Source organism: Fundulus heteroclitus, chromosome 8, assembly GCF_011125445.2.
Source record: "Fundulus heteroclitus isolate FHET01 chromosome 8, MU-UCD_Fhet_4.1, whole genome shotgun sequence".
Lineage (NCBI taxonomy): Eukaryota > Metazoa > Chordata > Actinopteri > Cyprinodontiformes > Fundulidae > Fundulus > Fundulus heteroclitus.
In genome coordinates, this window is record NC_046368.1 from 29,172,422 (window position 1) to 29,196,500 (window position 24,079).

Here is a 24,079-nt window from a genome sequence, read left to right on the forward strand (position 1 = left end):
CACAATGTGTGGTTAAGAAAGGAACTACTTAAGACTGCACTATACCTTCATTCTGAAAGCCGGCTATTTCTAACTGTGACATCCGTTATCCATGTTTTTCCTCTGAATTAAGCAGCATTTCTAGTTTGGGTTTACTGAGGCTTCAACATAAACAGAAACACGTTTAGTAAAAAATGCTTTTTCTCTCTACAGAGAAGCCATTTTGAATCAAGACATGACTGGGGATGTAGATCTTCAGAGATCCATGGGAGCTTTAATCTCTGACAAAGACAGAGAACTGGAAACTATGAGGAACGAGGTACCCCCATCAGGATCCTGCTGCTTCGGCCCTTTTCCGAGGCAGGTCTGTCAAAGCTTCCCTATCTGTGCAGATCGCCGTACTGCGTGGAGAGAACGCCGTGGCCAAGACGCTGCAGTCGGCTGTAGAGACGCTGGAGAAGGACAAAGCTCAGCTGCAGAGTCGTGTTCACAGCCTGGAGCAAAGGCTCATGGGAACCCAAGCCCCCGATGGAGAGGACAGGGAGGCGCCCCCCTCAGGTGAGGAAATGTATCCTCGGATTAGCGTCTGACAGCAGGTGAGTACGCCTCTGGTGACGTGTCTGTCTTGTTTTATGGACGCTCCTGCAGGCGATGCTGTGCTGCAGCAGTTGAGAGAAGAGAAAGAGTTCGCTGAGGGACAGGTGAGGCCGTCTGCAAACACACCGAAAAGACTGGTCGATGTATTTATTCTGTTTGTGCCATCTTATGAATTCCAAAAAAAAAAGAAAAAACAAAACAACTGGACTTGTTTTCCGAAACCGGTCCACTCCTCTGTAACGGGGAGTCGTTAGGGTCGTTAGGGACTCCTCGTTACAGAGGAGTGGACCGGTTTCGGTTCAATCTGCTGGCTTAATGACTTCAACGACCGCCCATTACTAAGGGGTGAACCTGTTTCGATTGAATTTGCATGTTATCTAAGCCGTTACAAGGCCTTTGTTTGGCAATGGTATAAAGCTTGGTACTCCACATTACTCCAGACCTTTTGAATTGAGAAAGCTTCCTGGAGAGGAAGCGAAACGTCTTCAACTACGGAAAACAAGTCCAGTGTTTTTTTTTTTTACTTTTTTTGGAATGACCATGACCTGGATGACTGAGAATCTTCACCAGCCATCTTATGAAGTGTCATTTAAATACTAATCTGTGTGTTTGACACCATCAGATCAACTTCCTGAACAGCGTAATAGTGGACCTGCAGAGGAAGAACGAGGAGCTGAAGATCAAGTTGAAGAAGCTCGCCCTGGCTGAGTTCAACGGGAACGACGGCACAGATGGGTAAAGAAAAAAAACAAACTGTCTGGAATAAGGGCTGAAACGATTCCTCAAAGGATTCCAGGAACTCAGCTACTAAATGCGTACCGCAAAACTAAAGTGCCGTTTAATAATGGCTCATCGTGGACGTTGCAATGGCCGCTGCAGTTTAGGCCGTCTTCAATAAGTAGTAATTCAGCGCTGTCTCTAATCTCGTCTAGGTTTGACGAAGCAGTACCAAAGCGTGAAAAGAAAGCAACCCCCCGTCTCTTCTGCGACATCTGCGACTGCTTCGACCTCCACGACACGGAGGACTGCCCCACCCAGGCTCAGAGCCCCGACTCCATACCTCACAGCACCTACCACGGCAACCCGGCCGACGAGAGGCCCTACTGTGACATCTGCGAGGCCTTTGGACACGCCACGGAGTCGTGCAACGACGACCAGACCTTCTAGAGCGGTTCAGTCCCTCGCTTCTCTTTAACTCCGTCTCCTGATGCATTTCTTACACTCCTGCTCAGCTAAGTCCCACAGATTTTTCCACAGTGTATTTTTATACCGTAATGATGCAAAGATCTGGTATCAAACTGTCCCAACTTCACCCTTTCCTCAAAAAGAAAGTGTTCTGATCGCCGTGCAGAATGCTTTTCCAAATATGCTTCTTTGGTGCAATATTGATGTTTATAATAAATGAAATTCGCTTCCTGCACTTGTACTTTTTTACGTTTAGTTTTTTTTTTTAAGTGAAAGTGATTTTTTTTTCCGCGCGTGTTGTTTCGAAGGTTTTGTTTTTGGCAACAAAGTGATGCAACTAAACAAAGCACAGTTAAAACAAAGATCTGCACTCTGTCCCTTTTCCTAAGTAAGTTAGCTAACACTGCCGCATAACGCATTAAACTAATGATTTATGCTTAGTTTTATCAGCTAAGCCTGTGTTCCAGCGTAAACGAGGGTGTAGGAGGCAAAACGGTGTTTCCGTCTGTAATAAAGATGATACATAAAAGCTTAAAAAAGATCGAATGTTTGAGGAAAACATGTAAAAGAAATAGAAAAAATGTAATACCAGTATTGTGAAGGTAGAATTTGAACATTTTGTCACTAGAAAGCAACAAAATAAAATGAAAGACTTTTTTTTTTTTTTTTGGTTTAGACAGATATTTAAGGGAACATCACCGATTTGAGTAGATTTTAAGGAAAAGAGGAAACCTGACGTAGAAATTTGTAAACTCTTGTAATTTCGGGAGAATGTTCTTATGTTTTTTCCACATCTTGTGACGTTACAACCACAAACCTGAATGCTGCCTGACAACATTCTGAAGCTAAAGTGCTTCATTTACACGGAGACACGGTTACACACAGCTAGATGCCGTTTAGTCAGAAGGCGGTTAGTTGGACTGGATTCTGGGTTGGGGCATGAGCTGAATGCAAAACTAGTTGGGGGGGAATACTTCCAAACACAATTTGTTGCACATAATTTTATTTTAGGGCATCAAAGTGAAGATGTTTGGATAAAAATGCAGATTTTTATTTTTGTAAAAAAAAAAAAAAAAAAACACGTTCTTCCTTCCTAGTCACAATTATCCCCTGCTCATATTGCGTTTTGCTCTATCCCATAAAATGCCCATAAAATAGCATGAGATTTGTGGTTTTAACGTGAGAAAATGTGAAATAAACGTAAGGAGTATGAATTCATCTGTGGGAGCATCCTCTCAAGAATCAGGCTTTATTTGTTACGCTTATCTTGAAACATTTTATCTCTCTGGAAATATTACAACTTTATCAGCTAGATATAACTTTTTAGTAGCGTTTTTGTGTGAAATGTTAGAGGTCCTCTTATAAATGTGTGTATTCTCTCAGCACAGATTTATTTAACCCTTTTATTTTTAAAGGTATGACTTTTCTCACAGTTTAAATTCTATATTTTTTATCAACAGCTGTTTATTTTTTTTTGCAATGTCACAATGTGTTTATAAAAAAAAAAACTGTTTAAAAATGAATTGTTTTACCCTGAATGGTACCTAATGGAAATGAGCTTATTGTGTAAAATGGGTAATGATCTGTTCTCGGCCTTTAGAAGAGCATCAAAAACAATCTGCAAACGGAGGCGTGGTGACGGCCTTCTTCCAGAGCTGTCTTCTCAGAAATGTCCTCCTAAATGTCCACATTATTTTTATAGCTGTCCCCGACGGCTCAGAGATCCAAAATGAGGGAAACGTGAAGTAAACGGGGTACTTTGTAGACCCCAGTTGACTTTGTGCTCACTTTGTGTTTTCCTTCATCTTATCGTCAGATTAATAGCTGCTGAGGAGCTTTTAATCCAAATCGCACAGAAGAACTCTAGCAGCTGGTATCATGAATTCTTCTATGCTTTACGTTTCTGTGAGAGCTTTAAGGGGAGCTTTTTTATTGGGGCTTGCTTTAAAGTTAAGATTTCAAGTTAGCCCGCTTCTCTTTAAGCCGACAATTGTGTTTATCAGCTTCTGTGTTCAAGGTCAGGGATGAACATTTCTGCGTTTTGTCCTTCCTGTGTGTCGACAGGCTAATATAAGGCCGGGGAAAGATTTGCCGTAGTAGGAGATGATGAAGTGTCTTTTTGTTATTTATTTCCTTATTTCCTGCTCTTTTAATAGCCGGTGATCGTTCTTACAGGGAAATAATCTGGGACGGATGAAGTTTAATGCCTGTAGTAGGACCACTGTAGTATATAGGTGACAGAACTTGCTACTAACTTAGTATTGCACTCTCTACTTTAAAGATTTGCCATTGAGGAAAGCTGTAACATTATGATGTCCAGTTGTGAAGCTTTTCTTCTGGGAGGAAGAACAGATTTCTCCAGTTAGAACGCTGCCCTCCAAAGATAAGGGTTGACGCGTTGGTCATCATGCATATTCACTTTACGAGCTGGAACATAACACACTCTGTCCTTCTTATTGAGTGAACGTAACAGGATTAAGTAATTTAATTCATTTCAACGTTGACATTAATGCTGCTTAACTTGGCTCAGCTAATCACAGACCCCCCTATGAGGTTCTTAGTTAAAATAACTCACCATAATCACGATTATTAGCCACAGTTTATGTACAGTAGTAACTAGAAAGTGTAAAGTTCTAGCTAAGTCGTGTGTTAAAATATCAGTGGAAATAGAACCAGATGAGCATTTTTGGTTCAAAATACACCTAAACATTTCTAAATGGTCCACAGATATGTAGTCTAAAATTGGTATGTAATTGATCTTGACGTGAACGTTTGTTTTAATGTCTAAATTCAACTTGCATAATCCATTAGAAATCTAACGTAGAGCTCTTTTACCCGAGATGAACAAAAAAACGAAATAAAATGTTTGAAAAGTGAAGGTCTTGGCACAACACTTATATTGCATGTGCTACACAGCCACACACTTTGTCTTGAGACAAGTCCAGGATTTTAAATGGGTACCGCTCATGGTTTTGATGTTCCTATAAAATCTGCTTCTTTTAAAACATAAATATTTATTGGAACATTGTTAAACCCGAATCCTCTCAGTCTTACAAGCAGCTTGATCACAGAGACTTTAGTGGTTTCTGGTTAGAAATGATGGTTCATGTGCAACAAGCAGCAGACATTTTTTTATGTATGAAAACAAAGTGTATATTGGCCCTGCTGATACCCATAAAGCTGTTTGACATTCTTGATAAAAATGCATCTTATTTCCATCTGCCAGTAGGCTACAGTACAAATATGTAAATATGTCATATTTACCACTCAACATATAGCTCTCAGATAAACAATAATAGTCTGTGAACTTTATTATCACTATACCAACTGGAAATGAGTTCATTGTTCATTCAAACTGACTCAAGAGAAGCTGTTTTTGAGTTCTAGTTTGAGCTTTCTGTATTATTTCCGAGCTGATTGGCCGAAGCGACACCTAGTAGCCGCCTACCAAAAGTTGGTTTTAGCCAGCCCCAGTATCTAATGAAAATGTTGTAAAGCAGCAGGCGCCATGAGAAATCACGAGTTAAGATGGTCAAGGCTCTGCTTGCTGTTGTTCCTTCAAAGAAAAAAAATGTTAGATTCCGTCAAAACCGACATGATAGCAGCAGCTACGCGCTGCCATGTTTTATTTAGTTTCAGCTGTGGGCTTGGCAGCTCTTGCTTTTGTCACAGCTGGTATGTCTCGCCTTAAACCATAATACTGTAAGGTGATTGGCCCGAACCGTTTTTGATTCAGTCCTAAACCAAGAATTTAGCTTGCAGGTTAGGGTTGATATGATTCCCCCTTATAAGTATTCACCCTTGGACACCATTAAGGTCAAACAATTCAGCTCCAATGAAAATGGGACAAAATATTTCCATTTAAATCATATTAACTGACTCATGTTTAAATGTCTATGTAACCTCAATAATGAAACTATTTAGTTTAGTGGATAGACCAGCTGAAATGCATCAAAAAGCACAAATATACTTAAAGTAACCGGTTAACTATTACATGAAGTGCTAATAGCAACATTGACCCTATTGTACCTTGATATATTGGTGCAATATGAAGGTACACCATAATAACTTGGCATTCAGTATCAAAACTAGAAGAACTAGCCTCTGTCTTTCCTAAACAAACATTTTTGTAAAAGGAGTATTTTATTTTATACTATTTTTTTGCGTTTTATTATTTATCAGTTCTAAATATTTGCATCATAAGAGCTTTATTGAAAGACAGAGGCTCATGGTTCACTCTGCGTTCTAGCTGAGCTAAGCTAACCAGCCGCTAGTTCAATTAGCTTCTGTTTTTGTTGGTGAAATGTGAATCAGCAGATTTCTTAAAATGGAAAACTGTTTCCTTAAATGAAACTCCTGTAGCAACAACCTTTGGACATGTTTTGTTCTAAAGCACAATTTGGATCATATTGAATCTTCCCGTGCAACAGTGATGCGACGAACCGTTATCACTAGTCTCTGTAAATACTAGCCAGAGGTTTCCTTCTGACGCATGTGTACACAGTGCCATAAAACAAAAATAGAGCTTTTATGTGTGCTACATTTTATTTTTCTGCCAGCTAAAATGACTGAAGGTATAGAGGTTTACACTCCCAGTGGGGAAAAACGGTTTGTAGAAGACTCTATACGTTGTGTATTTTTAAAGTGATGACTCTTAATTGTTGGTGTAATGTTTTATATGTAACATCTGCACAAACGAGTATTTTACAGACGTTGATATGGTGTAAAATGTCACTGTTTTCTATGTACTGTATATTCCTGAACGGTCCAATAGAAATTCTAAGAAGGGGTTTTCTGTTGTCTTGTTTTCTTTTAGTTTCCCAACACTATTTGTTGCCACGTTTTAGAAGGCGTGAACAAGGTTACCTTGTAAACCACAATCTCAATTAGATTTAAACATTGGAAAAAGATTTTAAGGATCATTTAACATAGCTTTGATTATATTTTGGCATCTATTAATCCATTTGTTAAATTTTACATTGATTGTCCTTTTAATCAACTCAAATGCAACTCATAAGATCTTAAAGGTGTTTTGACATTTGGCAATAAAAGTATCTAAAATACTTTATAGAAGTAGCAAGACCTTTTTATTTCCTTTTAATTTAAGCAATACTTTCACCATCTTCAGTTTATTTCACATTAAAGGAAATCTATTCATATTAAAGCACTCATACCCATCCTTGTTGAGCTGCTTTTTGCACGTTTCTTCTAGTGTTTTGATGATTTCTCTTTGGTGAAGGCCTCCTCGCCATCCCGCTTATCTTTTAGCTCTCTGCAGACTTGATCAGATTCAAGTTAGGACTCTCGCTGGGCTGCTCCAAAATGTTAAGAAACCATTTTGATGAAAAGATTACTTTAAAGCTAGATCTGCCAGATGTAAGAATAGTTTTAGGCTTATCTGTTAAGTTTATTGCAGATCAAACAAGATCAAACTAATTTTCCAAGAGTATAACATGGCTGTAAGAAAAAGTGACATCAAATACAAAACTTTCCCGATTTTACAAAATTATTCTATAATTTAGTTTTGATATAAATTAGCAGGAGTGTCTTCTGACGTTTTGAAAAATCCTTTTAAGCTCCATTAGAAGTTTCTTAACCTTCCATTTCAAATGTCTGCTCCGATTTTCAATGGAGCATAATAACAACTATACTCTACCTCGTGTTGAAACTTGGATCTAGCAAAGAAAAAAAAGTAACCAGTGGGATCTATAATTGTTGTTTTGCTAACTACAAATGGGGTTCTAGCCAATAATTTTTCTCGATTGAGTGCAAACTACAGGAACACGTCCGCCAATAATCTTTAGCACTGGTTTGATAAGAACCCCACTGTCAGAAAAATTTAAATTATGTAAATATTTAACCTTTTGACTTTCTAAGTCACAATCCTTTTCAGCATTTAAACAGTAAAAATAAAGCTGTCTTTTACCTGCTAATGCTTTCTATTAATAAAACTAAACTGAAAATTGTTGAATCTCTCAAAAGCTAAGACATTTTACATTAATCTAGCTACAAACATAAAATGTAATTTGTTCTGAAATGTCCTCATTCTAGCAGATTCCAACAAACAGACAGACGCAAAACCTTTTTATGACTTTTATTAAGAAAACAAAACCATTGGACATGATAAAAACAAAACCAAGCACTACTGATGGAATAAATAAGTCAAACCAAACCATAAATCTGTACAAGATCTAAAGAAAAAAAAAATGGTCCCAAGGGGGGAAAAGATTTTTTTTTTTATCTCACAGCTCTTTTTTTTCTTCTCGTTTTCCTTTTCTGCACAGTTATGAGCAAACTATAAATCAATCGGCTCAATCAGGTGAAAGCTACAACGTAAGTGAGAATTTGTTTTTCTTAAACTGAGTGTACGTAATGCTGTTTAGAACTGTTAATGTCAATACGATAGCATTTTAAGTTCCAGCTCTGCTGGACTGGGAATGAGGTATATGCTAATCCACCCTCTGAACCAAGATCACCGCCTTTTAATCCTTTTCTCTCCGTCCGTGTGAATGCTGATTTGCTGAAATCTGAATCTGGGTTGTAATGCGGAGCTAAACTGTCACGGTTCGTAGTGATTCAGTTGATCTCAATTGATTAATGAAAGTAAATGTTACATGAGTCAGGTTTTTTTTTTTTTTTTACATTAGAGGTCGTAGGTCTGAATCCGTACTTTAAAGTTCAAGTAAATTGCACTAATCGGCACACAGGAGCGATGCCGTGTGCATGGATTCAGCCGACAGACAGCACCTTGTAGGAGGACTAGAACCAAATGAAAAGAAGCTGGACCCTTTAGTGGCGAGCGACGCCAGCATCTGTGGGTCGTAGACGAGTAGTGACCCAGGACGAGTACAGAGATAGAAAACGACTGAATGTGAGTGACAGTGATGTGGAGGGGGGGGGGGGGGTTGTTTTTCTTACGGTGGACTCTCAGAAGCAAAAGCAGGCCGATAACTAGGAGTTGTGATGGATGAGGTTTGCATGTGCTTAAAAGAATGAACATGAACGTCTGGGTAGTGTTAAGCTCTAATCCTAATGTGTGCTAAAGCAGCAGTACGCGTCTGCTGCCTTGCTGGGAGGAAAGCGGGCGGCTGATGCCAGATGTGATGCTACGGTGCGTTTGTGTGGGACTCCCATCCTGAATCCCCAAACTGCAATCTAGCTGTTAAAACACCGCCTGCCTTCATCTACAGACTCCCCAGTGTTGCTCTATATCACATTATTTTCACTTGCAACAAGGAGCTCTCCCAATACCCTTTCCTTTTTTTTTTTTGGGGGGGGGGGGGGGGTGTTCTAGCAGGTGGAGATAAATATAAATAATTGGAAAAACTAATTAGTGACAGTTATAAGGCGAAAAAACAATGCGAAACGAAACATGGCACCAGAAGTGAAGTCCAAACCTGCTTGAACTAAAACGTGTTAGTCGGATCAACTCAAGGCACACACCTCCAGGACACTCCACCCATACCTGTCCTCACCATTTAGCCCCAGGGGGGGGGGGGTTATGTCAGCGTGTACCGTCGCGCCCCTTCCTCTACAAAACCGCCCGCTAATTCACTTTAGGAAACACACAAACACACACACGGAGAAGGTTTCATGATAGAGATAAAAGACATCCACTACAGCAGCAAATCTATCTGTGATCGATTGTGACATACCATAACAGTGCATTGACCCTCCTGAGGGAGAAAACTGAACTAACTAAACAGTCCCTAAACAAAAGGAGAACATTAGTCTAGCAGGAGGACTGAAGAGACGTGGCCACAGCCACTGATCTGAGACCAGGTCAGCCCCTGACTTCTCCTCAGCTAAACCGTTAGCAGTGAGACAAAGAGCCGTGTCCTTCTGGTCACAGGAGCAGGTCGGGGTCTGAGTGCTGGCCCGGCGGTGACTGGGCTGAGCTGCCGGCGTCGCCCCCCCTCCCCGCCCCCCCAGGTCCAAGCTTGGGTTTGGCGCTTCTCTTGGCAAAAATGTGGAGGACTGGAAGGAAGCACAGAGGGGACGAGTGAACAGAGGTAACATCCACGCTCCCCCGGTGGCAGGAGGAGCGTTCAGATAGAGGAGGCGAACCGGGAGGGGGGGACAGCAATCAGGGAGGGAGACGTCCTTTCTCCCTTTGGTTTTGAAGAGCAGGGGGGGGGGGGGGATAAAAAAAAAACAATCTAAGAGGAGAGCCGGTGTGTCCATTAGCCCTAAATCATCTAGAGTTAATGGGAGGAGGTACAGAGGGAGGGAGACAGGAAGGTGAAGGAGAGAACCACTCAGCCCAGACCATTTAACTCTCCTCAAAGTCCTGAGACGAGGACTCCTGTTTGCATTTCTTGCTGGGCGGGGCCTCCTCCTGTAGATCCTGCAAACAAGCACAAAGATCAGGCTTTATACAGGAGCTGCAGTTTAATTTACCACCTTTTTAATGCGTCTGCAACAGTTCTCACTACCAACACAAAGTGGAGGAGCAGCGCTGATGATGGCCCAGCTCTCACCCACGACTCAACTTTACACAAATAATCCAGACGCATTTCCAGAAGACTCAGGACCCATTCCTGTGGTCTACAATTTAATGAGCGCCGTACGTTTGCCCCGACAGAACAAGCTGAGGATTACCCACTCTGGGGACTTTTACTGCGGACATCTTCAGAAATTTGGTAGATTTAAAAAAATGCAGATGTTTGTCAAAATACGAGGCGACTCTGCACTGTCTGTCCTGGTGGGAGTGGGAGATATTACCTGCAGTGTGCAGCGACGCCGTTGAGATGGAGACGGTCTACGATAAGATCTGCCGCTACGTAGGCTGATAAGTTTAAGAAAATTAACCAAGAGCACGTACAGATATTCAATCATTTATTTCATGCCGTTAGCATCTCAGAGGGGAGGGGTGTGGTAGGCGGGGCGGGGCGGGGCGCTCCCTTACAGAATGGTGAGGGAAACATTGGACAGGAAGGAGGAGCCAGGTGGGCTGGAAAAGGTACATTTGCCCATGGTAAGGCGAGAAATGACTCCAGCAGCGCGCCAGGACAGCGGAACCAGCCGGGTCTAACAGCGTCAGCTCACGCCCTGCCGTAGTTAGATTTTTATATTAAAGATTTTATATATTAAAGGGGTGAGGAGACATTTACCGCCAAGTCAGGTTCTGTTTGTGACCGTTTATTGGCCTTAATTTGAGCTCATTTCACTTACGGCCTTTTACTCTGTCCGTTTTCAGCTCCATCCGCCCCATTCCCACAATAACCCCTTATTACAGCAACATATCAGAAAAAAACGCTCTTCCATGAGGAAGATCCCTTAAAAACCTCCTTCATGTAACATCTGTCATAAACCAACCCCTGATCATCCTCTGGCTGTTTCATAAATGCCAAGCGGCGTCGGTGACATCGGGTCTGGGTCGACCCTAACCCCCCAAACAGGGAGGACAAAAAGCAGCAAATGTATTTCAGGTAGCAGCTAAATATTTAAAATAGAGTCAAAAGGTGTAAGACGGTACTTTAAAAGGACAATAGTATGTTGAATGACGTGTGAGAGGATCCTTCATGCAGCAGGAGAGAGCGAACCTTTCAGCAGAGAACAGGAAGAAAAGATGCCGTCTTCTCAGCTTCTGGTCCAGCAGCCGAGGATCTACGTTCATGAGCGCTAAATAAATGAGCTGAGCCGTTTATTAAAAACTCTCCCCTTTCTCTAAAGACTAGTTTGTAGGATTTAAAAATGCTGAAGTCTTAAATCATGTGAAGGCGTTAAGGGTGCAGTCTGAGCTGATGCTCCGTTATTTGACGGGACAACGAGGCGTCACGGTGCAGAACCGGATTAATGCGTCTGGAGGTCCAAACCTCCTCAGGGATCCTTTAATGAGCGAGTCAGATGGACGTCTAATGGGACACACATGTCCGCACTGAGACATCCAGTTCCCAGCGTGTGCTGCAGGAAGTCACTGTTCTGACTGCACGTCTAAAAGCACCAGAGCAACACAAACACTCCCTGGTTTTTAACCCTGTTCATGAAATGGATCATGTTTCTCAGACCACATAGAACAACAACAGGCAGAATCTCTCATGCTGCTTGTGAATTTTAAAGAACTTTGATTTTATTCTAGGAGTGTCTTCAGCCACATTGTTCCTAGAAAGCTGGCAGGAGAGCGATCAGGACGGGCGTGTGAACACTTGAACGCCTCGTTTATTTCCTACATGGGTGACTGTTCCTCTGAGAGGCTCGCAGACAGTCAGGCAGGCAGACAGGCAGGCAGGCAGACAGACGTGTTCAGACCTGAGTGGCTTTGCTGTCTGAGGACTCCTTCTCCCCTGAGGACAGGCTGTCTCTCTTGGCACTTTGTGCTCTCTCTGAGGTCTCTGATGAAGCGATGGTCTTCCCTGAAATCACAACACAGAGGAAATAAGACAACGCGCTCACTTCTTCACCAGGCAGAGAATCCAGACAACAACCCTTCACTAAGTTTGGTGTGGTGTAGTCTGTGAACCCTTTCCTGGCACACTAGTGCCCCCGTGTGGCTGTGAGGAGTTACTGCATGGTCTGAACCAGCAAAAATACACAAGTCAGCCACTATAATGTGAATTTTATTAGCTTTTTATTTGATGTTTTAACAAAGGCGAAGCTCTCAATTTACCGGTCGATCTACGTTCCTACCCTCATCTATGGTCACGAGCTTTGGGTCGTGACCGAAAGAACGAGATCCCGGATACAAGTGGCTGAAATGAGTTTTCTCCGTAGTGTGTCTGGGCTCTCCCTTAGAGATAGGGTGAGGAGCTCAGTCATCCGGGAAGGACTCAGAGTAGAGCCACTGCTCCTCCACATAGAGAGGAGCCAGTTGAGGTGGCTCGGGCATCTGGTTAGGATGCCTCCTGGACGCCTCCCTGGTGAGGTGTTCCGGGCACGTCCCACCGGGAGGAGACCCAGGGGAAGACCCAGGACACGCTGGAGGGACTATGTCTCTCTGCTGGCCTGGGAACGCCTTGGGATTCCTCCGGAGGAGCTGGCCCAAGTGGCTGGGGAGAGGGACGTCTGGGCCTCCCTACTGAAGCTGCTGCCCCCGCGACCCGACCCCGGATAAGAGGAAGAAGACGGACGGATGGAACAAAGCCAGTAGATGAAGGTGCTGACAATGGATGTAAACAAGCAATCTTTTTGTTATTTAAGGGCCTAGTTGATGTTATTGCACAAAGATTTTCATTGTCGTTATGAGTTATTTCTGATCGTCTATGTACGCATTAGCTACTCGTTCTATTTAGCTAATGCGTACACGCTGACTAGGGTACGTGTTGCCTTCCTGATCCGGTTTCCTCCCCCACTCACACCGCTCCTGGGAAACAGCGGCCAGCTGGGGCTGCAGAAAGCGCGCTCGTGAGAACAGAAGTTCATGCTCTCCTTCCTGTTGCTGTCCCTCATGAATGATTAAAACACCGCCATGGTTTTCCTCTTTTAGGGCAAAACTCACTATCCCCTCTGCTACCTCCTGTTTCTGTGTTGCCGTTTTGTTTACACTAATCAAGCTAGCATCAGTTGGTGGGTGATTTTATTCTGAAATTCACCAGAACTTTATCCTGTCTAGAGCCCAGCGTCTCCTGGCTGGCTGATGAAATTCAGGAGCCCCGCCACCGCACCAGGCTGATGTGAGAGGACACATTGCTTTTTATCTGGGTTCCTGGCGCCGCCAGCGGAGTCAGTGTGAGACCTGCTCAGCCTGCGCTCTGTAGGGTTGCCAGGTTGGGCAGCTTTCCTCCCAATCAGGCTGAAAAACACTGGCTTCATGCGGGTTAATAAGACGTGGGCTGCTTTCCACAACATTTGGCGAGTTTTAACGAGTGCTAGTCATAGGAAACTTTGATCAAAGTAGTGTGGCAGAAATCGCCAAAGATTAATAGTCATTGGTTAATCAAGAGTCAGTATGAAAGGGAATTGATTCATAACGTCAAACGCCCTCAATGGGGTTATATTATATTTTATTGGCCGTGTGTAAAAGAGAAAACTTTGATCTTCACTCTGAGAGAAAGTCTTAGATTAACTCATGTTGGTAGGCTCTTTGTTGCAGTTGCTATGACGACATGGCTGGGAAAGTGATCTTTGTGTGAGCGTAGCAGAAACGCCGCCGTTCACTTAAAGACGTTCAAAGCGAAGCTTCAAGTTTATCAAGCAGTAGAACGTGTTTTATCTAAAGCTGAGCAGGAATACACTACGAGGCTAATTATCACTGGTCTCCATCAAACAGAGGAAACCTTTGTGATTCCTGACCTCTGCAGTGATGCTGAGACAGATTTATGGATAGCAGGAAGTCCTGAAGCTGTTTCACAGCATCATGATAACTTCCTTAGCCTGCTGCACGCGCTGCTGCAGCAACACATGAAGGAGAACTGACAGGATTTCAGCCTAAAACAAGTTGAACTTGTTTTTGTCCGATTCGTGGCTGAGACAAGAAAAGTTGACGGTTAAATTCCCAGGTGGCGGCACAGTGGCCACAGGTGTGCCGTGAATCTAACAAAGAGGAAGTGGTTGTTTCAACTTTAGTCAGAGCCAATCAGTGAGGGCAGAGGGAGTGGGGGGGGGACAGTGGGCGTGTCTGCGGCGATCTCACCTCTCTTGCTGTCTGGGCTCTGCTCAGTCTTGGCCTCGCCGTTGTCACGGTGAGATGCGGCGTTGGACTCCGGGGCGGGGCTGGTGCTGCAGCTGTTTTCCTGTTTCACTGGGGACGAGTCGGCGATGGAGCTCTGGTTGCTGTTGTCATCTGGCAAAGGGGAGAGAGAGAGTCCCACGGTCAGACAATTCATGTTCTCTAAACAAAAAGACAGGAAGTGTCCTCGTTTTGAAGGGAAGCCCTCCTTTAACACCCACCGTGCATGTCCATCATCCCCGGAGAGGAGCTGTTCTCCGGAGTCGTCAGCTCTGAGCCGTATTTATCGTCCTTGCCCTTCTTCTTGTTTTTGTTCTTCTACACCACAGGAGAAAGACCGTGTGAATGAAAAAAGGGTTCCAACACTCTCTGAATGTAAACAGCGTGAGCTACGCTCTGCATTTGTCCCACGCACGGCGCGGGTCACCGGCCTGCTAATGACCGCGGTCAACTCACGTCGTCTGATTTGGGCTCCGTCACCGGCACCCACTTGTAGATGCGGAGGGACGTGTCTCCAACCGTCACCCACTTCTTCTCCCTGCGTAGGACAGAGACAAGCTGAGACACAAGCGTCCTCTGCTAGGAAGACGCTGGCGACGTGTGGCAAACCAGCTACACCGGATGAATAATAAAATAAAAAAATAAAAAATGAAATGAAGTGGTGATTCGTCTGTGAGATTCAATTTTAACAAAGTTTTTCCTGTATTTTTGTCGCCTCTATAAGAAACATGTGATTTCTGAGCTGTTCAGACCTAATGTGACTTATATGGCCTGAAAGTTTCTAAATGTCTTTATTTATACTGCCATATGAAACATCTAAAGATGACCATAGCTGTTTAGATTACGATTTCTTTGTTTTATGTCCCGCGGTGTCTTTAAGATTTCCTTTGCTTTAGAAATGCAGCTTTCAGCTAAGAAATATCTCGTAGCTTCGAACTTTGGCGTCACAATCTGATTTAGATTTTTATTCATGCTTTTATTTAATCTCATCTTGACTATCGTGCGTTTGAAAAAGAAAGATCTGGGCCGTCTGCAGTGAGTGCAGAAAACTGCTGCAAGACCAGAAAGACACGGCACATTACCCCCCGGTAGGGCTGGGCGAAATGGATTAAAAATTAAATCTCAGATTTTATCATACCAAATCTGATTAATCAATTTTTTCCTCCTTTTTGTTTCATAAAAAGAAATTAAAGAAATTATTTTAAAACCTTGCTTTTTATGTCAAGCATTTCATCAGGGAGTTGACCTGATTTCAAAGTGCAACTAAAAACAAGCTGTGAAACATGCTTGTAAAACAAGATGGCAGCCATGCCATTATAAACAATGAAAATATAACAAAACATTTGCTGCTAGTGGTATTACACATTGAGCTAAGAACAGGCTTTTACTGCACTTGTGAACTTCAAACTAGGTTAAAAATCAATAAATAAGTAAATGAAGTACCTCGTGTTATGGTAAAAAAAAGTTTCTACTTAACAATATTTTGACAATATATTTGCCTAAACATATATTCAGCATCACATGCTGTTCTCTTCATGGAAACCCAATGAGTGTATTGGCAAAATAAAATCCAGATTTTCCAAAAATTAAATCTTAAAGAATTGTAAATTCGAATTAATCGATTAAATCAATTTATCGTCCAGCTCTACTCCCCAGTCTTAATCTCTTTACATTGACTACCTGTACATTTTACAGTTCATTTTTTTTTATTTTGTCTTTCCTTATAGAGCCCTAAGTGGCCAGGTTCCAGCTCACCAACCGTTTAAAACCGTATTCCCCTTCTCGTAGTTTGAGATCCTCCAGCCAAAACCCGTTAATGGTTCCACAAATTAATTTCAGGACCAGAAGAGATCGATCTTTTAAAGCTGTGGCCCCCAGACAGACAGTGGAATGAGTTGCCTCCATCTTTGCACCTAGATTTTAACTAGTTTTATGCTACGAATTTGCATTTATGTTTTTTTTTTGTTGTTGTTGTTTTACTTTTTTTTTATTGTGAAGCACTTTGGTTTTTTTTCCTCCTGTGAAAAGTGCCATATAAATAAAGCTTACTTATTTAAGACAGGCTAATTAAGTAATAATTAGAACATTTCAGTAACTCTTACTCTAATCATCAATGTCCCCATTATAACTCACCGAAATTTCCAGTGGTTGATTATTATAAGAAAAATATTTGACGACTTACAGTTGAGGTAAATGAGCTTTTTGACCACGGTAACATTTTGTTTTAGAAAAACAGGATCAACACTGGTGTGAAGTAAAGGCTTAAATAAAAATCGTGTCGAAATTAGAAAAAGAAAAAACTATTTTTATCCAGTTTACTGTTGTGACTTTTGTTAATTTTTGATTTCCATACAGAAAAATTCACAACCACCCACAATTCCAGAAACATATACACACATTCATGCGGGATACACACACACACACACGTCTCAATATTTTTCCACATCACCCCCATCCCAAAAAAAACAAAAAACAAAAAAAACAAAAAAAAAAAATCAGTAAAGGTTGCATCTTGAATCTACTAATTTTAATTAGCGCGACTGTTGACAGCTATGGGCACATGATCATCTTCATTAAAAATACCACTGGATTAACACAAAATGTAAAAAGCTAATTACCTAATATGATCAAATTGTTTTTCTATTTGTAATTATTTACATTTTGATTCATACCCTTAAAAGTAAATCATAGACGGCCTCCGAGTTTAACAGGCCAATATTGGTTTGATAATAAGTTAGTCTGAGCTTTTAAAACAGCTAAAAAAGGACAGATGGTTGGGATTCCCACTGTCCCTGCCTTTAATGTTCATATTTATTGCATAAGGACATCTGCAGAAACAGTCCCATTTGTCTTTCTAGAAAGCCAGCTTACTGGCAGTGTGCAGCAACCTTGGTATCAATACCAAAATATCAGAAAACAGCCTGTGCCTAATTACTGGTTTAATATTCAAATGAATGGGTTGCTTGAAATGATTGAACTAAAAATTCAGAGTTGATGAGAAAAAGAATTGTTAGAGAAAAATTTTATGCTAAAATTTTTGATTGAAAAAGCAATCTAAATGTATTACTTTTTTGTTGAATAAAAAGCGTATTAAACTCAAAAGGTAAAAAAAAATTATAAATATATATAAATCTTCAGATTCATTGTATGTTACTCCGTTTTTATTTTTGTGAACCAAACTATCAAAGTTAGAATAAAAGCAAACTTCTGACTTTGACCTGGGGGCGCTTGATTTATCCATCCGAATAAATGAAATCAGATCAATTGTGACACCGAGCGGAGCTGAACGGCTCCGTCCATAAATGTCACGTCCTCCGCACAAACATGTGTTTCTGCTCCGTTTAAAGAGAACAAAATGTGTTTTTCTGGCGTTTAAAAAAAAAAGGATACGACTGAGTCAGTACGTGTTCAGCCGAGCACTACGGTAGCCTACTTCCCTCTCCCAACCCCCACCGCGTCTTGTTCTCCGGCAGACCTAAAGGGCGACTCAAAGCGCTTAATTTAAAACTCCACACGGACTAAAGTGCTCCGACTCGAGAGCGCCGTCGTCAAAATGTGTCTCCGCGGCCGTTTCGCCGCTAGCAGCCCGCCGCCGCCGCCGGCGCTCGCCGCTCGGCAGCAATGGCTTCATGTGACTGCATCGAAATGGCTTCTGGGTTCAACCCTTTTCTTTGCCGTTAAAAAATCAGCGGAAAAACACCGGCTACATGTTGTGCGTTTCCGCCGCGAGCCGCCTCGCGACCGCCGGGGAAGGCGCTCCTCGCCGGGGCGCCCCGGTCGCACCTGAGCCCGCGAGTACATCTGCCGGAGAACGCGGTTCAAAACGCTGCCCTTTATCTCTCTATTTCATCCCTCTCTCCGTCTCGCTCCTTCCCTCTCCTCCCCCAACAAGCAAGCCTTGCTCGTGTTAGATAACGAAGCCTGCACTTTCTTTATCTTGTTCTTCTTACCATTTTCGTACTTTCTCAATAGCGGCCATAACCCTCTTGATGTCATCCTTCGCCCTGCTCCGGGTCTCAGCTCGGACCGACCTGCCCGACATTGCCGCGGTGGGTATAATATTTTTAAAGCTCGCCGGCAGTTCAGACACAATGCAAACAGTAGAGGCACAGAGGAGCCAGTGCGCCTGCGCGGGCTGCTGGAGCACACAGGGGGGAGGGAGGAGGGAGGGAGGGAGGAGGAGGAGCGTGGCCCGCCGGCTGCAGCTGCACTCTGAACAGAGATGTGCCCGCTGAGCTGCGAGAGCCACAGAACAAAGAGTACAGCCCGAGAACTGTGAGCTGGAGCAGAGTGTCCACCGAGGGGGAGAGCAGGAACTTTACTGTTTTCTCTAAAAATCTGTAGCGTTTGACACAAAGACACACACACACACACACAAAAAAAAAAAAAAAAAAAAGAAAAGCAGGTTATGGCCTTAGGTTTAAAAGATCTTAGTTAATTGGGCCCAACACATACCTTACAGCCAGTCTTCATCCAGGGAAAGAAAAAAACACGATAAAACCCGCTTTTAACTCTGCTTCTTTTCTTCTTCTAATTTCTTAGTGTTTGAAGTTTTCTCTCCTTCTAGTCGTTTTGAAGTTATCCTGCATGCTATTTTGGGAGTTTGCTACAATCCAGTCTATATTTAATCTCACAACTCTCTTTTCTTTCTTCCCTCATCTTTTATTTTAGGGTTGTATGCGATAGACCGACACAACGAAGTGCACAGCTGTAAGAAGATCTTTGATCTATGATCTTTATTTATTTATTTATTTATTTATTTATTTTACTAATAAAAGTCTAAAAAAAACGAGGCTGAGCATTTGAATTCCTCTTCCTTTTGCTTGATACCCCTAAATAAAATTCAGCGCAACCGACTGCCTCATAGAAGCCATACAAATTGTAAATAGAGTCCCAATGTGTGTCATTTATTCCCAGTATATTTCCAGCTGATCTGTAGAAGCTTCAAAGGTTTGTTGGGGAACATTGAAGAAAAAAAAAAAGAATCGTGAAGTGAAACCTTGGTATTATCCTGGCTAATTTTATGTCACTACTAAGTTAGAAGTTGTACCACTTAAAGGGGAAGGATAGTAAACAAAACAAAAAAACAAACAGCAGGGAGATAAACCAGAACATGTCGCCCTCTGGTGGATAAACTTGGAGCTGCAGAATGTACCTGCTCTGTGAGATATCCATCCATTTTATTCAGGCTCTCAACTCTCATGCAATGACACACGCATTTCCCTGACCGCACACGCCACACATGGCATTCCTCACACAAATAAATAAATAAATAGACAAATAAATAACAAAGCCCATCAGGGACCCCTTTCAGAAAGCGGGGTTAGTGGAAAATCAGAGTAATTTCTGGGGTAAATTCCTGCATACCCTGGCTTTTCCATCTCAGAAAGCTGAGAAGCCTTTAAGTTATGGCAACAAATCACTCTGTGAAACAACCTTGCTCAGTGGCAGGGTTGTTAGTACTAACCCTGAGTTTTACCTCCTTTTAAGCTGAGATCTGCACAATGAAAGGCGTGTCCTTTTCTGGAGGAGCCTGTAGGCTGGATCGCAAATACTCCACAGAAATTTATGTCGGGAGACGTTGATCAGACCACGATTAAATGTCTTATTTCTGGATCAACACGTTTTCGAGTGTTGCCTTTTTTCGCCACTGTCAATGATTTATTTCAATATTCTCAGCCCGCACGCTGCTTTTCTAACACAACGAGGGGACGCGCTCAGTTCTGAACAATTCCTTTGTGCTGCTCTTTGTTTTTATGCCAACAGCAGCTTTTTAATAACACGGGAGACGCAGAAAATCTTTCAGAGGCAGCTGTAGGAATACTGCGGCACTCAGTTATATTAGAGTTGAAAGGTCTTCCATAGTCCGAGACCCACAAGATTAATAATAGAACTACACAGAATGAAAGAAATAAGTTATTCTGTTTCAATTTTTGTCACTAATTGTCCATTCATATCCACATCCCCCCTTCTTCATTTAAATAACACATTTACTTCAACTTAACATAGAAATATAGCCTATATGATTAATATAAAGTGAGGTTGGCACAAATTATACACCTACAAGAAAATCTGTGTCATTTTTAGAAGGACGGGTGATGCCAAATTCTAGCTAAAAGATGAATGAACATATCTATTATTTCATCCCACCATTAATTGTATATTGAGAGTAGCCAATTAATGCTTTAGTTGATTAAAGTTAAACATAAGAATGACTGGACCTTACCTAATTAAACTGTATTTTCTTACTTCATCTTGATTTGCTGCCACGTCTTTTTATGCCTGTCGATTTGCGCCTAGACACGTAATAAATGCCCGCCATTTCTTAGGGTGTTAAATGAGTGCAGTGTGAGAATACCGCTTTAATTCTCCGTCAAATAACACTCGTGTCACATTTTCGGCAATTCCCCGCCGTTAACTCGCTTTTCCCTGCAGCGACAGCGTTGTTTCTTTTTCTTAAATATGTTTTCACGTTCTCCTTATGCCTTGATAAAAGATTTCTAATCCCACTCGTGGGAAATGCCCACTTCCAGGCTTCTCATTTCCTGCCGTAGTGAATCTCGTTATCTGCGATCCATTGACTCGGTGTGGATTGGACGCTGAGTTTAGTTACCTGACTGATATCACCTGTTCTGAAACCGGAACCGCTGAGTACGACAGCGCGAGGTGGAACTACTCAGAGTAGCAGCTTTCTACTCAGGGTAGATCGGCCATTGTTTCTGAAACGAGGCCCTGGGCTGCGGATGATCCGTTCACAGCACCGTCCGTTCGGAGCTCAGCCTAAACCTCGCCTTCTGCCGAGCTCTTTCGGCTTCTTCCACAGCTTTTGGCCGTCGGTAATTCCTGCTGCAGTTCGTGTTAACAGATGAGCAGCGAGAGCGATCAGAGCTCTAAATAATTTTGCTCTTAACTTTATTCAATTATCATTTTTTACACTCGTCTGTTTCATTTGATCCGTTCACGCGGGTCTATCTAGAAACAAAACGTTTACCCAGAACCAAGCAGACAGCTGGAGCGGACTCAGGAAGGTGGAGCAGACAGAATTTCTGGAGATGAGCGGCGATCAGAGAACCACCTAACCTGACTCTGGCCAGATGGATTTCGTTCTGCAGAGCTCCACACGGCTCCTCATCCGACTCCTGCTCCATCTTTATAGTAGTAGCGGTGAGACCGATAGCCTGCTGAGTGACAGTGATGTTCTCTTGAGTGCTTTGCGTTGGTTCATCTGCAAAAAAACAATCATCAAGCTTTTTAACAGAAACGGGACACAGATAATGTGTGTGCACAGAGCACATAGATTGCAAGTGACCATGGGGTACTTGGAAAGGCGCACAAACAACATTTAAAACGTTACAAAGTGACCTTTCTTACCAGACAAGACAAACTGCTCCATGGTATGCATGGCTCCGTCCAGGTTCTTTGCGCCCGCATTCGCCAGCTCCAGTTTCTTCTTAACAGCACTAGTGTAGGTAGTCGTGATGCCCAGTTTGCAGAGTCTTTTAAAAGCCTTCTTCTTCACCCCGGCACACTGTAGGACGCTATTCACATAGTACGAGAAGGCCGACAAGCGGGGTTCTCTGCCTCTCAAAGCTATGGCCGCCGCAGCGCAGGCGTGATTGGCAGACTGCTTGGCGGTGCGCAGGAGAACCGAAAACAGAAACGGGGACACGCGCCGGAGGTCGGCCTGCAATCTCTGGAATGAAAAGGCCTTCAGATCTTCCGCGGACGACCTGGACAGCGTGGAGTCTGCGAAGGGACTGCAGACCTTCTTGCACTCGCCCTCTATGACCTGCAGGATGTTGTCGCCGAGCGCTGCGAAGAGTTCTTTGTGTCTGGTGAGCTGGTTGGCGGCCCTGCTCCAGTTCTTCTTGGCGATGGCCTCCACTATGCCTGCTGTGCTGTCCTGACACACTATCCTGTCGCCCTTCGGCTTGGAGGGATAACGGATAACCACCTGAGACACACGGCACAATCTTCTTCAGTCAGAGGGACTATTGTTTACATGCACTGCTAATGTCTGTCGTACGCTGTGCCATACTGTGTTGACGCGCATTCTTGTTTGTTGGGATGCCACCCAACTTTACAATGACTGCAATAACCGATGTGCAATTACTATTTAATACCCCGTGCAATAATCCTGTTAAATAAGAGACTTGCCCTTTCATGACACTCTTTCATTCTCTTCAGTCCCCTCTCCCAGATTAGGTGATGCACCCTACCCCACACCCACCCTTAATTTTAATTTTGTTTATTTACTTATTTTTATTCTATTTATTTATTTATTTTACTTTTATTTTATTTCTTTTCCCCCTTTTTTTATTTATTTATTTTTTATTTATTTCTTTATTAAGTTTTGTACACATTGTATCCTGTTCAATTTTGTAAAGAAGCAAAAAAAAAAAAAAAAAAAAAAAAAACAACAGGAGCTAAATTGTATGCCTTTTACTATTTTACTATTCACATATATGTATGTTCGACATGGCATTCCTTGTCATTTACAGTTTAAATTATGTTTGTAATGTCTCTCTTCCTCCTAATAAAAAGATTAACACAAAAAATAAGAGACTTCAGCTGTTATTGTTATCTCACTACCTCACTGTTGTTCTTCACCTGGTACCACTTTAATGCACAACAACAAATCCATATGTATATAAGTCACCTTAAATGTACATATGTCATCTTAAATCTCTGCTTTCTTTCTTTTTTTTCCTCGATCCACTGTATATATATGTGGACGCACTGCATATACATCATGCACCTTTTCCTCCTTTTGGCACCTTCTTTTGATTATTGAGCCGATGTGACAGGTGAATTTCTCCACACTGTGAGATCAATAAAGTCTGTCTTATCTTATCTTATCTTATCTTACCAGCAGCTACTTTACTCCTTTACTCCACTCTGACCAACACATGTCCTGTTTGTCTGTGCGAAGCATCGGTGTTGCACTGGGTTGACTTTGGTTGGAGCGACACACCAAAACAAATCCCAGCTGTCTCAGCGCACTAACAATAAAGCTTGGCATGGCTTGACTATAGACGTGAGAGCTGTTCACATCATGAATCGCGTTTTTGATGGTTTCCACTCACCTCGGTAACACTCCGTCGCGCTCTGTCTTCTGTTATTGGTCTCAGCAGGTTAGGAGCCGGGGGAGCAGTAAGTGTTCGGGGTTGGGAATGCAGTTTCGGGGCCGTCGGCTCTCCGTCCCGCTGGGCTGTGCACGCATCGGCGCTCACGGCCGTCGAAGTTGACTGTCCTGAGGTCGGTTGCTCTTCTGATCTCTTCCATTCTCGAAAAGTTGCCAGAGTCTCCTCCAGTCTCCCGATGGAGCGAAAACACCGCAAGCATATCCTGCACGATCTTTCCGGAACTTTTACTAGTTTTAAACCGAGCTCGTTGAGTCGTTCCTCTATGCTTTTTTGCCTGCCGTCGCTGTTAAAAATCAGCTTGCTGTGCGTAATGTTGCCTTTTATTCGTAGGTTCGCCGTGCACAGACGGCATCTGTCATTTACCGACATCGCGCTACATCCAAGATGGCCGCCGTTCTGTTTTGGTTTTCCCAGCGTCGCTCTAGTCGGCGTCACGGGTTGGTTTCGGTGTGAGTGGTTGAAGTAGCGCGTCGGCAAAGATGACAGACAAGTGGTTTATCCAATCATATGCAAGGATCTTTGATAAGGCCCCTCCTTCTGAGATACATCTGGGATCAATCCCAGA

At 42.7% G+C, this 24,079-nt stretch overlaps 2 protein-coding genes across 5 annotated transcripts in view; one reads left to right on the forward strand and one right to left on the reverse strand.

Moving 5' to 3' along the window:
- The window catches only part of clip1b (CAP-GLY domain containing linker protein 1b), a 45,760-nt gene extending 43,768 nt beyond the window's left edge, over positions 1-1,992 (forward strand). For both annotated transcript variants that reach the window (XM_012869612.3, XM_036140530.1), the window contains 5 exons: positions 193-298; positions 372-537; positions 628-680; positions 1,199-1,311; positions 1,509-1,992. In XM_012869612.3, coding sequence (XP_012725066.3) covers positions 193-298; positions 372-537; positions 628-680; positions 1,199-1,311; positions 1,509-1,743 — 673 coding nt within the window. In that variant the 3' untranslated portion in view covers positions 1,744-1,992. The remainder of the gene's footprint in view (positions 1-192; positions 299-371; positions 538-627; positions 681-1,198; positions 1,312-1,508) is intronic.
- Positions 1,993-9,038: 7,046 nt separating this feature from the next.
- On the reverse strand, positions 9,039-23,917 carry bcl7a (BAF chromatin remodeling complex subunit BCL7A). 3 transcript variants are annotated; one of them, XM_021320078.2, is made up of 8 exons: positions 23,455-23,917; positions 21,740-22,322; positions 21,449-21,593; positions 14,825-14,906; positions 14,590-14,686; positions 14,342-14,482; positions 12,013-12,116; positions 9,039-10,108 (listed from the first exon to the last, which is right to left on the reverse strand). In XM_021320078.2, the coding sequence occupies exons 1-8, from the start codon at positions 23,881-23,883 to the stop codon at positions 10,034-10,036; spliced, it is 1,656 nt and encodes a 551-aa protein (XP_021175753.2). In that variant the 5' UTR covers positions 23,884-23,917; the 3' UTR covers positions 9,039-10,033. The 3 variants fall into 3 exon arrangements, with proteins under 3 accessions (XP_021175753.2, XP_012725070.2, XP_012725071.1); XM_012869616.3 differs by having other exon boundaries at positions 14,333-14,482; positions 23,455-23,915; XM_012869617.3 differs by lacking the exons at positions 21,449-21,593; positions 21,740-22,322; positions 23,455-23,917 and adding an exon at positions 18,319-18,733 and having other exon boundaries at positions 14,333-14,482.
- Positions 23,918-24,079: the final 162 nt, after the last annotated feature.

Coding starts and splice junctions, on each gene's coding strand:
- bcl7a (XM_012869616.3), bottom strand. CDS start 23,883: ATGTCGGTAAATGACAGATGCCGTCTGTGCACGGCGAACCTACGAATA. Junction 14,483..14,589: donor GGGGATGATGGACATGCACG/GTGGGTGTTAAA, acceptor CCCCTTTGCCAG/ATGACAACAGCAACCAGAGC. Junction 10,109..12,012: donor CAGACAGCAAAGCCACTCAG/GTCTGAACACGT, acceptor GCTTGTTTGCAG/GATCTACAGGAGGAGGCCCC.